This window comes from Cupressus sempervirens, chromosome 2 (genome assembly GCF_028749045.1).
Source record: "Cupressus sempervirens isolate cs-2001-9-10 chromosome 2, ASM2874904v1, whole genome shotgun sequence".
In the NCBI taxonomy this organism is placed as follows: Eukaryota; Viridiplantae; Streptophyta; class Pinopsida; order Cupressales; family Cupressaceae; genus Cupressus; species Cupressus sempervirens.
This window is the reverse complement of record NC_143119.1, coordinates 613755859-613771302: the sequence shown is the minus strand read 5'-3', so window position 1 is coordinate 613771302 and position 15444 is coordinate 613755859. Positions and strand designations below refer to the sequence as shown.

Here is a 15444-nt window from a genome sequence, read left to right as displayed (position 1 = left end):
TTATATTTCAATATTCTTGTTGTATTTCTAATCAGATTTTTGAGTGTGGGATGCTTGTGCCAAGTACCATATATTATCATATTAGAACTGAAAATTCCATTAATTCATGCAGGCCTTAGGCTTTGTTTGCATTGCAAAACCTGAATTTATGATGGACAAGGATATCAGGATTATTTTGGGGGAATCCATATCTTCTAATTCAGACACACGGATCAAGGTGTAATATTGTATTATTTTTCCGTACATATGAAAAGTCAAAGATTATTGGCTTAGTTTCATTAATATACTATTTAGTAGGTTCAAGCTATGCGGAATTTTTACGACTATCTGGTAGATGTGGAGGAACAAATGGAGCAAGCAAAGGTTGACAATGATAGTCAAGTTAGAAAGGAGAATGGTGCTGTTCCTGTTGCTGCTGGGGAGGGTGATAGCAATATCTGTGGAGGAATAATTCAATTGCATTGGCAGAACATGTTGGAGAAATGTCTTGATGTAAATGACCAGGTCCGGGAATCTGCACTCAAGGTGAATCATCATTGCATTAATTGTTACATGCATCAACAATATAGCACAAGGTTAGAAAGTATGGTTCTAGCGTCAAGTTGAAAAGTTCCACTTATCATTTTTCTTTGGCTATCTCAATGGCTACTACTCATCCTGAACTGAGTTTTCAATCCAGTATCTTAGCTGGAGATTATCTTTCATATTTTTAGAACTTGATTGTCTGCTGAGTGTTTTCCTTTAAATTTTCTTCTGCTCCATGTTCTAAAAAGATCAGTGCAATATGTTTTACCATGGCAGGTTATGGAGATTGTGCTTCGACAAGGTCTGGTGCATCCAGTGACTTGTGTACCATATCTCATAGCCTCCCTGGTAGATGTACAGGAGACAAACTCAAATATGTCTCTCTCCCTATTGATCTACATGAATGAGAAGTATGCTTTTAAGTTTTATCTACAGTGATAGCTTCCTGCATAGATACTGACATCATTTCAGAATGCTGTAGTTGGGCTTGTTTGCTTTCTCTTACAGATCTTCTTGCAGGTATCCTTCATTTCTTGAAAGTCGAATTGGTGATGGCATTGAGTTGTCCTTTAAATTCATTCAGTCAGTACATGGTAAAGAGTTTGAAGATGGAAGTAACAATTTTGATGGAAGCACAGCTGCAACTGTAAAACGAAGAATATCACAAATCTACAATCTTCTAAGAAGCCGTCGTATTTCGAGAAACAAGTTTGTTTCATCAATTCTGCATAAGTTTGATCATGGGAATTTGGAGAATTCATCACTTCTTTTTCTTGTGTAAGCTCATATGATGGGAATATTTATGAAATGCTTGAGTGATTTTGTTTGTCCATTCATAAGATGGGAGTATATATCTAACGTTGTTGACTGTTACTTGCAACATATTTTATATTGCAGTTATTGTACAGAAGTTCTTGCTTCTCTTCCGTTTGTTAATCCAGATGAACCTTTATATCTGGTGCAAGCGATTAATCGTACAGTACAACCGAGGGCTGGAAACTTAGAAGCTAGTATGAAGAAGCTGGCTTCTGAAGGGCCTTTCCATAAAATAATGAAGAGAGCACTTAAAACAGTAGAAGGGAACAAGCGTGCACGGAGAAAAAAAGTTGATAATCTCCAGATTATCAAGTTACAAAGCAATGAAGTCATTAAAGCTCTCGATGAGATAAAAGGAATTACAGCCGAATGTATTCAGAAAGTGAAGGTAGATGATAGAAACAATTATTTTATCAGAAAATATTTTTTTATTTATATATGGATAAATGAGTCTGTCAATAATAGCAATATCATAGTCAGTAGTAATGAAATTTTAATTTGAGAGTTAATTTAAGACACAAAACACCTTGCTTTTTGCTCTTTTTACCTGCTTTGCTTTAAGTGTTTATCAGTGCATATCTGTTGGCTTTGTTTCTTACATATACTGTAATTCAAGTTCCTGCGTTGGCATATAATTTTTTATACAATGTTTGTCCTAGTGGGAAAGAGCTTATAACAGTTGATCTTGTGCCAGGAAGCCCCTTGTGGGTTTCATGGATGATGTTGTCTGTGTGTGGAGAGGAGAGGAGGGGGAGGATTAACAATTGTCTACAACTTGCATATATTTTAAATTGGATTGTTGCTCAATGGTCTCTTCGAATCATAGTGAAGAGATTAAATGGTGGAAAAAACATATCCAAAAGCACATTAAGAAATAAGAAGTGAACTCACTGAACAAGAAAGAAAACAATTTTAAACTTTGAATGAACAGCTCTCTGGTTTTATCCAGACACACATCTTAGACAAATGGTAGAAATCTGAGATTTTTATGATCACAGTGATGAAGCTTGACTGTAGCAAAACTTCTGGATATATAAAACTGTCAAGACAGAATCTTGTGAAAATAACACAGTGAGAAATGCATATTCTTTCGTCCCTCTATTTTGAATTGAATTCACATATTTGTGCATTTTGGTACCTACAATGGTAAAGTTCTTGGAAACAATATTTTGAACTCTTATGCAACTTAGGCTTAATTGCTATATTCCAACTTTCTAGAAATACTTTGGAAAATATTTGTATAACCAATGCATTCTGCTAGTGAGGATATGTCTACTTGACGATACAAGTCACATATTTAATCAGGAGGGGAGAAAGGTGGTTCACCTGAAAACAATGTTAAGAGTATGGATAAAAACAATTGTTAGGTGGATGTGTTTGTTGGTTTTCTGAGGATCTGCTGCAAATGTACGAAGCACTGCCATAATGTTTGGTATGTGTTTTCCAATTGCAGCCACCTCTTATATTTATAAGAGAGAGAATGGACATGTCCCATGAAGGGAAGGGACATGTCTGTTCATTAACATAATTAAAATCTCCTAGTTATATATTATAAATATATAATTGTCTCTTTATATATATGTGTGTGTATATATATATGTATATGTATATACATAAAAATACATATCTTGATGTAATTTAGCCGATTAAAGCTACAAAACATCAACACTCCCTCTTAGCTAGGGAGGATAAGTACATGACATATATTAACTCAATGTAATATACGAATTTCTTTGATTAGAAGATATTCAACATTTTGATATCACATTTGATGTCAATAGTATTGGTCTTTCAAAATATCAACACATGATATTCATCAAATACTCAAATAAGGTTTGATATCACATCTTATCGACTTTCGATATCCACCAAGTACGTAAAAAGTTTTGATATCATATTTGATATCAAGAGTATTGGTCTCCCAAAATACATTATATTCACCAATTACTTAAAAAGTTTGAAATCACATATGATATCACAAGTATTGGCCTACCAAAATATCAATGATACCCATCAAATACTCTTTGAGTAATGGCCTTCCAAAATATTGAGATGCAAGATATTCACCAAATACTAAGTAATGGCCTTCTAGAACATCAAGTCGCATCGTATTCACCAAGTACTCTATGAGTAATGGCCCTCCAGAGCATCGAATGCATGATATTCACCATGTACTCTGTGTAATGGCCTTCCAAAATATCAATATGCATAACATTCACCATGTACTCAAAAAAATGTTTATAATGTATGTGCGCACACATTCTCATAATGCTTACCATATAAACATCGTCTATGCAAAGTATAATCTATCATGATCTGCATAGACATCATAAGATATCCATCATAATAAAAAAATAAGTTATTTTAAGATTGTCACCTTTCAATAACTTCTGCAAATACAAGTGACATCATTTGGAAGTTGACACTTCCTCATCATGTACATAGGGGGTAGGCCCATCAAAATCACAATGTCATGAGGTATATTTATATATCACAGTCCTCTCGGCTGTTACAGTTTTTTGATCACTAGAGAATCCATCTCAACACAGTTTACTCCGTCTGAATCAGTTTGGCCGAGATCACCGAAGGTTGACTGAATCATATCCTCTATCTGCTCCCTCTCTTTCAATGTTCCCTCTAGTGAAATGTCAGGCTCCCTCTGAATCTCAATCTTCTGAGCTCCTCATCCAATGTTGCCTCTGATGAAGTGTTAGAATCATTCTGAATGTAATATCAATATCCCTTTTCCTGCAAGAACATTCTTTGAGGAAAACATCAAGGCAAATACTTCGTATAGAAATATAAATAAGAGAGAGACTATAATGAATAGATTATTGTAATACTCAAGGAAAATAAATACTTATCTATGCATCCTTGATACGAGTTGCTTCAATTTTATTTCAAATAGGAATGTTCATTTGAAAATTATGTTCTCCTATAAATATGCTAAACGTACAATAATTAGTTTCTCTTTTCCACAATCTTTTAATTATATCTTTTATATTCATTTCATAAGAGGATGCCGTTTTCAATCCAAAGCTTATGGCTTTTCAGAAATAAATTAACCCTTTCTAATTAAAGTTGCTCCATATTATCCTGATTCTTGTATTTAACAATTTGTTGTCCTAACATTTACTTGTATCTGGATTTTGTGAGTAACGACTTTAGAATGTTTTGATGTATAACGTGGCTGATTTAATTTTCATCTTGTTAAGTCTTTTGAGTGTTCTAAACTCCTCTACCCTCTGAAACATAAGGAGTCGTCTAATACTCTTTTGCTTCAATCGGTTAATTTTGATTATTGGTCAAACTTCGGCATAGGAATAAAGATGCGCCAAAATTATTGAATTATAAACCTAAGCTGTAGTGTAAGTTTACAGACCACATCGCATCCAATTAGAATCCATGTTAAAGCCATCAATGTATAGCTTCATAATATGAGGGCTGTAGGTGGGATGCAAAGACGAAGAGCACATTTTAGGGGCCAAAAGTGACTCGCAATTTTTCTGCGTGTACTCCTAACCATCGCAGGTAATGCTTGCCCTCTAAAATTCTATATTTGGAATGAACTGGTCCACCTTCCTTATTGTAAAATTGACTCTACCATATGGCATTGACTTTAAGAATGGCCTGTAGTTTAATGCACTGTACACTACAGTAGCACTGTATCATATAATTGATGGTGTGATGGTTGTTTATTCGCATGCGGACAATATCTGCAGACATGATCAGATTTCTGCAAAACGTCACAGTGGCTAATTATATGTGGCTGTGTACTGGCTTTCTTTATGCATCTATATTATGTGCGATTTGCGCCCAGTTGTATATGAAAACTCTGTCAAATGCGATTGGTAGTAACCATCTAGTTCTGTATGATGATCGTCCTAGTTCTCCTGCAGACTATGATCCCGCCTTTGATAATGTATGGGCATTTGCGCCTAAAACAATTACGACCTACTGACTGTACTCTGTACATTCCAAGTGGTTGCAGAATTAATTTGTTCATGACTCAATTAAGGTCTTCTGCTGTCTATTGCTTCTTACAAACATTGGTTGTTCCTGCACATATTTTTGCCAATTCGAGTCTCTGGTCAGACTTAATATCCTTCTGCCCTTCGCTATCCTCCTCCATCATTGACTATGTCCTATCTCTGCATTTTTTCTTTGAATGCCAACATTGGTAGATATTATTATTAAATCTTCCTCCCAAGTGACATCTTTCTGTATTGTACATTTGTAGTCTGGCTCTGATACCATGTTGGTTTTCTAAGGATCTTCTGCAAATTTACTAAGCACTGCCATAATGTGTGGTATGTGTTTTCCAATTGCAGCCACCTCATATATTTATAAGAGGGTGAGAAAATGGACATGTCCCATGAAGGGACATGTTTGTTCATTAACATAATTAAAATCTCTTAGTTATATATTATATATTATAAATATATAATATCTCTTAATATACATATATATATATCTTGATGTAATTTATCCAAGTAAAGCTACAAAACATCAACAGGATGCACAAGGTCTTATAGACCGAATTGGCATCTTACTTGGCAGTGCCCTAGAAAACTATCTTTACCTAATCTTGGCTATAAAATGAATAGAAAATTGCAATATATATTCTAATTTGTGTTCATTACAGTAAAAATATACCCATTGAAAAACAAACCATATTTAACAAAAAAGATTCTCAAAGCTCATGAGTTGAATAGTTATTGCTTGATGAGAACTCAAAGGGAAAAATTACTATTGGTAAAGAATCAGATCTAGGAGACTAGGCTACTTGAAGATTGGCATTCGTATGGTAGCCAGATGAATAATGTTAAAAAATAGGAGACCAGGGGACACAGTTGCTATTTATTAAAAGAATTTACAAATTTCAGAAAATATCATAACATAGAGCTTTGAAACCAAATTAGTCTTGGTAAAAAAATTAGATACACCATGGTCACCAGGAGCCAAGGTATTTGGAGTACTAGTAGTAGGTATGAATAATGGTCGAATATAGGAGACAAGTGTACATAGAAATGCTATTTTCAGAAGATATCATGAGAGATCATTTTGAAAACCAGAATAGTAAATCTGTAATGCAAGAAAATAAAAAGTGAAGACGATTTCTCTTTAGACCATTACAATGACAGGAAATCAGGTATATAACTCTTTATGCCCCTGTTAAAATGTCTTCACTGTTATGCGATCCAATCACTATTTAACTTCGTATAGGTTCTTTAAATCATCCAAAGTATTAGCATGAAACATTATTCTAGTTTATTTTATATTTTTGCCTTCCTGTTTGTCTTACAAGGCTGTTGGGCCTAAATTTTCTTGCGAGATACATCAATTTTTGGACAAGACTTCAGAAATGATAGGAAATAGTAGCAATGTTTATTGGGAAGTTTCTGGAGATGTCTTCAGTACTAGAGATGTATTTGAGGTGTGAAATTGGTCTCTTAGTTACCACGAGATGTACCCATAATGATTTGCAACTATTCCTTAACAAAAATTGATGAGACTCAGGCTGTAATATAGAAATAATCACCATGTGTGATGAGGTATATTACTTTTAAGTTTTTGGTCTTATTGGTTCTCAAAAGCACAGATTGAAATCCTACGTGTCTTGCCAACTTGATGCTAGGGTTCTAACCGGTAAAGGGCCAACGTGACGGGATTGATTGATATGATCTGAATCCTCTGCACTTTTGGCTCTGCAAAACCAAGGCAGATGCACGTAATCCTAGAGAAATAGCTAAAACCCAAGGACATTTGCAGCGGATAACTTGATTATGAATACAATGAAAGATTTCCAAAATGGCAAGACATTTAGAAAACTTATAACTGGTACAAAAGTTTGTGAAAAGTGCTGAAATTACATTAACTTCACAACTTCAATGATAACTTTGGAATGTAAATACTTCAAACTTGTATGTTCTGAAATAATAACAAATTTAATTACTTGAGAATGAAATATTTTTTAAAATAAGAATGTGTGTGAATTATTGGAATAAATGAATATACTAATTCTCAAAGGAAAGATATGAAATAATTGCCAGTATATAGATGATGAATCACGAGCAGTATAAAGACCAGTGCCAAGAATTGAAAGGGCAAGAGAGTCAATATTATAAGTTTATGACGTACAACTTTATGAAATTCAATGCACTTTGACTATAAACTATTTTAATTATCAAGATGCGATTGATCAAATATATATATATATATATATATATATATATATATATATATGCAATTTTGAGCTACTTAAGATTGTGTTTTAACTCCTAAGGTGACAAACCAGACACTGATACGAAATCAAATAAATATTTCACGAGATCAATGATAATGGAGTTTGAAACGTTCTAAATGATCCAATCCACTTATCCGATTTTAATTATTTACAGAATAAAAAAATATATTTATAAAGGACTAAACTATATAATATTTTGACTCTAAAGCTTTGTCCAAATAAATAGAGTAAATATCCTTACTAGTTATACAAGAAATGGAAATACAATGAAGACACTCATTACTGATGCTCCGTCCACTGCAGTCCAATTCCAAGATCGCATATAAAAAATATGCTCAATGATCAAGTATTCCATAAGCTTTGTTGAAAATCACAATCTTTGCCAAATGAAATGATAATATATCAGGAGTGTATATAAATTCTGTATGCAGAAAATTGTAAAATATTGTATATGAATTGTATCCTTTGTTTGATTTTTCATCTTATATTTATACACAAATGAAAAATTGTAATTGGACAGGCATACCCCTTCACGGTACCTAGTTACAACTGTTTGCTAATAAAACTGGGAGTCTAATTATCTTAATAAATCATAACATAACTCAAAACTACCCGAGACATATATTTGCCCTGCTAAATACATGGAATGGGCTGAACAAACGCTCTCAAATTGAGCAAGCTTCCACGCGGTACCAAGGATGCAAATATTTGTTTCATTCCCATGTTTCTCCACAAATCTCAGACTCGATGGCTTTGAACCATTGCATTTTCCTTGTTCTTATTCAAGTTCTAAGTTGTCCTCAGAAGCGTTCTGGCTTTTACCATTTCCTCAAAACCTTATTGCCCAGACTTCTATGTTGAGCATCAGATAAGGAACAACATTCCATGTTCGAGTCTCTTAGTAATTCAAATATCTCAGACTTGCCTGAATCCAGTAGCAACCAACTCAGCGATTGAATAAATGACAGGGGACTCCTGCATTTTCCCTCTTCACAGGTGCTTACTCCTCATGCCTGGTGTTGTGAAAATCCGTAAGGATTTCTTTATAATATGCTTCTCGCACTTCACTCTGACAGATTCTCTCTCTTTAAATTTCTCCACAAAATGGATATGGTGGACCACCTGTAAATACGCAAATTACTCCTCCGGACATCCAAGTTGAACATATCCAGAATTCCATCATTCCAGTGCCCAATTTCAATATTTAGTCCCTAGCATGCAATCCTGAAAAATAATAAAAATCTTCAGATGTGAATATAAATGCAACAAGAATCAACAAAGAGTAACAAGTGACACAAGATCCGTAATACTCCCAATAAAAAGCATTTGACTGTTATGGCATCCATGGATCAAAATGCATGAAGGAACACTGGCATTTGGCTGAGTTTAATAAAATCTTTGTGACAGATATTGGATGGATGGCTCCACTACAATGATTCCATGATATCATCTGCACCTCTTAGGAATGACGTTGCTGTCTACTCTGCCAGTTCTCATGTGTACTCAACTCCTACACCCTTCTCCTTCTTTCATATTTATGAACATTGCCTGATTATATAAATGAGGTGCCTGTGACCATTCATCTTCAGCAAGTTTTGTCGTCAGAATTTCTGATTATCAATAGGAAGTCGTGACTATCAAGCACCTACCAACAATTTGAACTCTTGCCAACATAGCCTTCCAGAAGATACTTCTATAAATCTTGTCCATGAATGATGAAAAGAAACAGCCACACAAACACAACTGTACCATCTTGTCCATGTTTATATTCAGTCATCTGCCTGGGTATTTCTGCTAAAAAGAAATCAACTGATCTGTAACGAACCCAACCATATTATGTAAATTCACCATTCTTCATCATTTTCAGAAAACAGCTTTTGTGATAGGCATCTTTCTATTAGTCTTATAATGAGCAGCAGAGGCTTTACATGTACTACTAAGACCACCCCAGTATAGTGATTTTTAGTCAAGGAGCTTTATCCAAAATACTTCAGGATTGACACAACCAGTTTCTAAAGTTGTATAATCTAATAGTACTTAGCCCAAGCATCATACAGTACTGTCCTCTGGAAGTCTTTGAAATCAATGTGTTACATTTGTTTGTGGAGAATGAACTGAACTGACATAAACATTCATCAAAATGAAAAGGCCCATCCTTGTGCCTGAATTATCGCAATTAATAATGGAGAGTAAAATTAGAGCTCCATCAGGTCTTACTGCAAGTTTATTATTTAGGGGCACTTTAGGACCATTAGTTGAATGATTCCACTTGTCGTGGCATATTTACCCTATGAAATATTACCCTAGATGCTTCTCCCAATTTCTTCTGAAATGATTTTCAGAAAATATAACAGAGAATTTATGCTATAATAACCAACAAATAACCATCAAATCTCATAGAAATTTCTCCAGAATTCGTTTTTGCATTATAAACCAGCAATACAATAACATTACAAGAAATTCATTCTTACAAACAGTAGCAACTGTCAGATTGGAAAATTCATAGAAATGAATTGTAACTCCAAATGTAAATTCTGATGTGAATCCACCACAACTAATGGTAAACTAGGCTTGTGTCCAATTTTCCACCTAGAACCTGAAGGTCTTCGTCATCAAGATCCTGAGATGAAGCTGAGCTTCCAATGTCTCACTAAGAGCTATCTGAAATCAAATCACAAATCCAAACATACTTAAAATAAGCTTCCTTTCCCCTCTTAAGCACAACATGATGACTCTTCATATTCCTTTTCCCATCCCTTCATTTGTTATTCTTTTTTCCCTTATAATTATCTTTTTCCCACTTAAGAGAATAATATAACTTTATAAGATAAAATGACTTATTAATTTCTCTTTTTGATATTTTAGTCACTTGAATAAAACAATTTAATCTTTAGACATTAAAATAAATATCATGTGGATCTTAGGAAGCTGTTTGTTAGAGCTTTTTAGAAAGCTCTTGACAAGACACTTGAAGTCCAATACTGCAAAATTGGAAATACGGACCCCAGTTGACCTACTATATACAATAAGTATCAAAAATCCCTATACTGATTTCGATCTGCCTGATGCCTATGTTGAAACTCAAACTGACCCTCGATAAAGACGAGGTGTGCCCATGAGACCATGATGGAAAATGGCTAATGACGCATTAGAGGTTAATGGCTAGAAAAGGGGACATTACAGTCCTCCCTTCCCCAAGATTGCTTGCCCTCAAGCAATTGGTATCTACATGTTGCTTTGATACAAATAACTTGTCTAGAAGTGTCAAGCTACTCATCAATTCCCAACAACAACAATGCATGAGACATATAAATACCAAGATCCTGGATCACTCCTTGAGCATAATCTATTGAATCACCCTACCATTTGTTTGTATTACTATGCGTGCAAATCCTCAATCCAACTGAGAACCTCACTCCAACTGAGATCACAAGCACTGGTAGAGTCAAATAAAGGTGGGAGCTCAACATTATGCCAACCAGCTCCCTGAAACAATACTTATTACTGACCATGTGTTTGATGCTCGTGGGTCCCTTAAACAAAAAGGCCATCCACCCTCCAAGCTATTTGGAATATCCAATTGCCATACAAGTGCCCCTTTAATAAGTATCCCAAAACGAGATCTGTGTTGAAGCAAACTAATAACACTGTCGGACTCAGCTTCCTCCTTTGTAATGAGGAGTGTGCCAAGCCGAGTGCTATCATCATGCTCGACATCTGTGATGCTAGAATAATTATAGGCACTGGATAGATGTAGTTGAGTTCTAGCTGTATGAGAAGAACCAGTCAATGAATACCCATCTACATGGTCCTTTCTTCTTATATGTTCCTTAGCGATACTGTTAACCAAGTCACTATATAAGGCTGCTTTGTAATCCACATCATGCCCTTCTGTTAAATGTAATACAGCAGCCAACGTCTGACTACAATCAGTCTAAATTTGGGACTCTTGATAAATATTAAAAGGTGTTCCGTCATCAAAATCAAATAGAGGATTCTCCAATATCCAGTCCTCATCCATCTCAAAAAGTATATTACTATGTTTCATCCAATCGACATTATGTTGGCTGTACATATTATCATCATAAGAATAAATTATCTTCATGCCTACCCTTTGTTGTTGCTATGCGAATAGCTGATCCAAAAGATGCTAAGTCAACCAACAGCGATGATGTCATAATCCATGGGTACTCCTTTGAATTTCCAGGTAGCTGATCTATGGTTGTGTTTTCTAGCCTCATGGTACCTAAGAAGACCATCAACTTCATCCCTGCTAAGATGCTCCTATGATTGGGTTTTGTCATCCTTTTCATCGCCCTCTATAGCTTGAAACAAATCTTGTTCCCTTCCTTCCTCTATCCCGCCCCTTGTTAGGGATGGTTTTAATTTTTGTTCACATTGTTCGAGAATATTGTGAACCAAACAACAATCATAGGAAGAAGCAATTTCTCATTGTTTCAAATCAGCCATTATTGTAGATAAGAATTCATCACCACTTTTCTCAATGATTAAAAGACATAATGAACTGCATGAAAGATAAAACATTTCGCTTGTGTTTCCTTAATGGCAATCAAAAACTGATGAAACTTATCAAGAATTAAGTCTTCACAACCAAGATCTATCATAATCACACAAGCTCTAAGTCTTGCAACTTATTCTAAAATTTGGACTACCTTACCTAAGAATGATTTATGGATATCACTCCATCCTTGAAAACTTTCTATTGATCGACTGGAATAACTCTTTCAACACTTCCTTGTTGTATGGATCAAATGGTGTTGTTATCCTCGTAACATGAACTGGTTTTACCAAGGGAATTACAACAAGGAGGGTCTCCACTTGCTTGATTTTAGAGCCTAGTTGTTCTATTGTGGATAAACAGTTCTCAATTGCATCCAAAGTACAAAGTAATCTTTGCTTTGATTGAGACAAACCTGTTAGTTTCCTTTCTATGTTGTAGAGTTTTTCTTCAAGATTTTTTTTCCTGGCCTTGGTGATAAAGTTAGGTAGCAGACTGAACATGCTTGTTGCTGTCTTCAAATACTAACAACCCCAAAACCTAGTAGATATGAGAATGGTAGTCGAAGATATTCAAATGTGACATTAATCTGATTGAAGGACCTTGCACCATTCTGGCAGCTTTTGGAACTAACTCTTAAACTAATGATAATTTGTCTCTCAATGATTTCACCCTATCCTTCAAAGCATCATGTCTTCAAACACAAAGGTTGTTAGACACCTTCAACATTGAACAAGGCATTAAAGTTTGTTTTGAAAACAATCAACAAGCAGCTATATCCCTGAGTTTTTTCATGTTTCAATACATTCAGTTTGCTATCTTGTGTGCTACAAATGTTCTTGCAAATTCAACTTTAGAGCTAGAGTGATTTGTTTGATACTACCTCTAGGTTTGATTGGACTTGCTCAATTCTTTTCCAAATGAAAAGTCTGCAACTATAAAAGCAAAATGCTTTAATTTTTCAAGCAAACAAGAGCATCATTCAACAAATTTTAATTCTGCGCAACCTCAGGAAATTGCAATCATTAAAACAGAGATGGACCGACCTATCTTATGTGAATCTCTGGAAGTGCATTATGCACCTCTAGAAATAGGTTATATTGTTCAGAATGGTGTAAGTATTGATTCCCATACGACAATGACTATAGGTTCTTTCAGCAATACTTTGAACTCGATGTCCACTTTGACTAAATTAAGCACTAGTAAATCACACGATGCCTTGATGGTATGCCAATAGATATATAAATGCACAGACGACACCAACTCAATTCTCTTTGTGCTTCTGCAAGAATGTCTACATGTCTGGCTCCTTCCTCACTACCTACTTTGGCATGCAAAAATAGGAACCTTGCTTCGTCAAGCAAATAAGTTCCAACAAAAAGGAGAAACACAAACTTCCAGGATGTGCATGAACCAAGATGAATGAGCACAATACAACTTAAAGTCTCAAGTCATTCATATCAAGACTACCCAAGATGATGAGACCCCTAATCCAATTCTTTTGTTAGATCACTAAGAATCATAATGATAAACGACACTTGGTTTTCAAAAATAAACAATTGTGGATGATGTAACTGTTACAAAGTGTCCCAACCAATAGACTTGTTGCTTTAGGCTCTAGAATTATAATAAACTGCTTGTAATTTTTTCAGTTCATTCAAACAATGTGAGAGATACAAGAACAATGTTTGGTATTGCCAAACATGCGATGAAATAATCAAACCTCTTAAAATAATTTTGAAGTCTTAATCGAACTTAATATTACTTTAGTGGCAATAGAAGATGAATCCAATGGTTTGCTCAATCAAGGAAATTGTAATGTCAACTGCCATAAGGAATGCTGAAGGTTGCCTTCCAAATGTCTTCAGTTAGCTTCCACTAATCGAACAACGGTTTCAACTATGCTGGTACAGTGTTCTACTCAAGATGCTTCAACCAAAGCTCCATGGCAAAAAAATTAAAATTAAATGCCCCAATCTCAAAAATGACAATCTTAAGTTGAAGTATATTTCTTGAGTCGGCTCCACTCTATATATATCCTAAAATTTCTTTTGTTCCCTTTCTCTACTCAGGGGCCACCCATGTTCCTACGCAGTGAATGCATGGCGATTCTCGACTGTTGGAGAAGGAACTATCATTTGAGGTTCCAAGAAAACATGGTCTGTTTCTTATTTAGTAATTGTTTGTACTATGCTAGAGAAGATCTCTAATGCTCACCCCAATGTATTTTTTGAGTTCTTAGAGTTGTCAACATGAAAAGAATTTACTAACAACAAAAATAAATTCCTCTGGATTGAATGATCGACGTGTATTATCAACTTGAAATGTTTTGTCACAAATGAGTCACAATACCTACTTAGCCTCATTTGTTTGCACTTGGAAAGAACCTACGCTAAGCACATGCAATAGTTGTGAGTGAAGATAAGATAAAGTTATTAATGCCAACAAGAGACCACATGGGTCTATGGGACTGAAAGACACACAAGGCAGAAACCAACATCGAGAGCACTAAATAAGGTTTGTGGGACGAACAAATAAAAGGAACTAGACAAACAAAACTAGGAAAGACTAGGTACTCCTCATAGACGAGTAGTAGCCCAACACTAAAGGGTACAATTTGTGGCGAGGACGTGCTTAGACCATCTCAAAGATCTATTGGGTGCATGGTGGTAGAGATGTCATCAATTAGACTTTTTGCAAGACCTCACAAACCTAGCGTGTCCAGAAGGTGCATTGAGTGATTGCTTCGTCCTGTAGGGAGGAGATACCGTAGCGAAAAAGAAAGGGATGAGTTGATTTGAAGTTAGCCTAGGCGGATATTGAAGCTACAAAGTATAGTCACGAAGCGGTTGACGTCCTATAGATAAAGTGCAAGGTACCGTTGATCATTGTATCTAAAAAATGAAGAGATGGACATTCACTATGTGAACATGTAATAAAATTTCCCCCTATCTCATAGTAAATGGGGCAATGAAAAGCAAAATGGGTCTCAATTTCCTATTACAAAGTAATTGGAGAATATTTCCTTGTTATTAACAGTGATGAAGAGATCAATTTATATAAGAGACTGAATGATGTTTCCTTAAGAAACAATAGTAAACATTCTAATCTAGAAACAAAAAACTAAATATTAGAAACATTCTAATATTTATAGAAGATTTCAATAGATAACCATTAGATACTAAACAAAGATAATAGAAACTATCTATTATTGTAATACCCTACCCATAATGGTTAATCTATCTAGAGCACAACGCTGTCAAAAAACATAAAAGGCAGATTCTGTCTGCTCAAGGTGCTCTACACTATCCGTTGTGGGTTGCTAACCAGATTGCTT

At 35.0% G+C, this 15444-nt stretch overlaps 1 protein-coding gene across 3 annotated transcripts in view; it reads left to right on the top strand.

Moving 5' to 3' along the window:
- LOC149574878 (sister chromatid cohesion protein SCC2-like) overlaps positions 1–15444 on the top strand; it is a 210077-nt gene that overhangs the window by 175668 nt on the left and 18965 nt on the right. For all 3 annotated transcript variants that reach the window (XM_089814728.1, XM_089814727.1, XM_089814729.1), the window contains 5 exons: positions 113–217; positions 298–525; positions 802–935; positions 1045–1302; positions 1423–1729. In XM_089814728.1, coding sequence (XP_089670854.1) covers positions 113–217; positions 298–525; positions 802–935; positions 1045–1302; positions 1423–1729 — 1032 coding nt within the window. The remainder of the gene's footprint in view (positions 1–112; positions 218–297; positions 526–801; positions 936–1044; positions 1303–1422; positions 1730–15444) is intronic.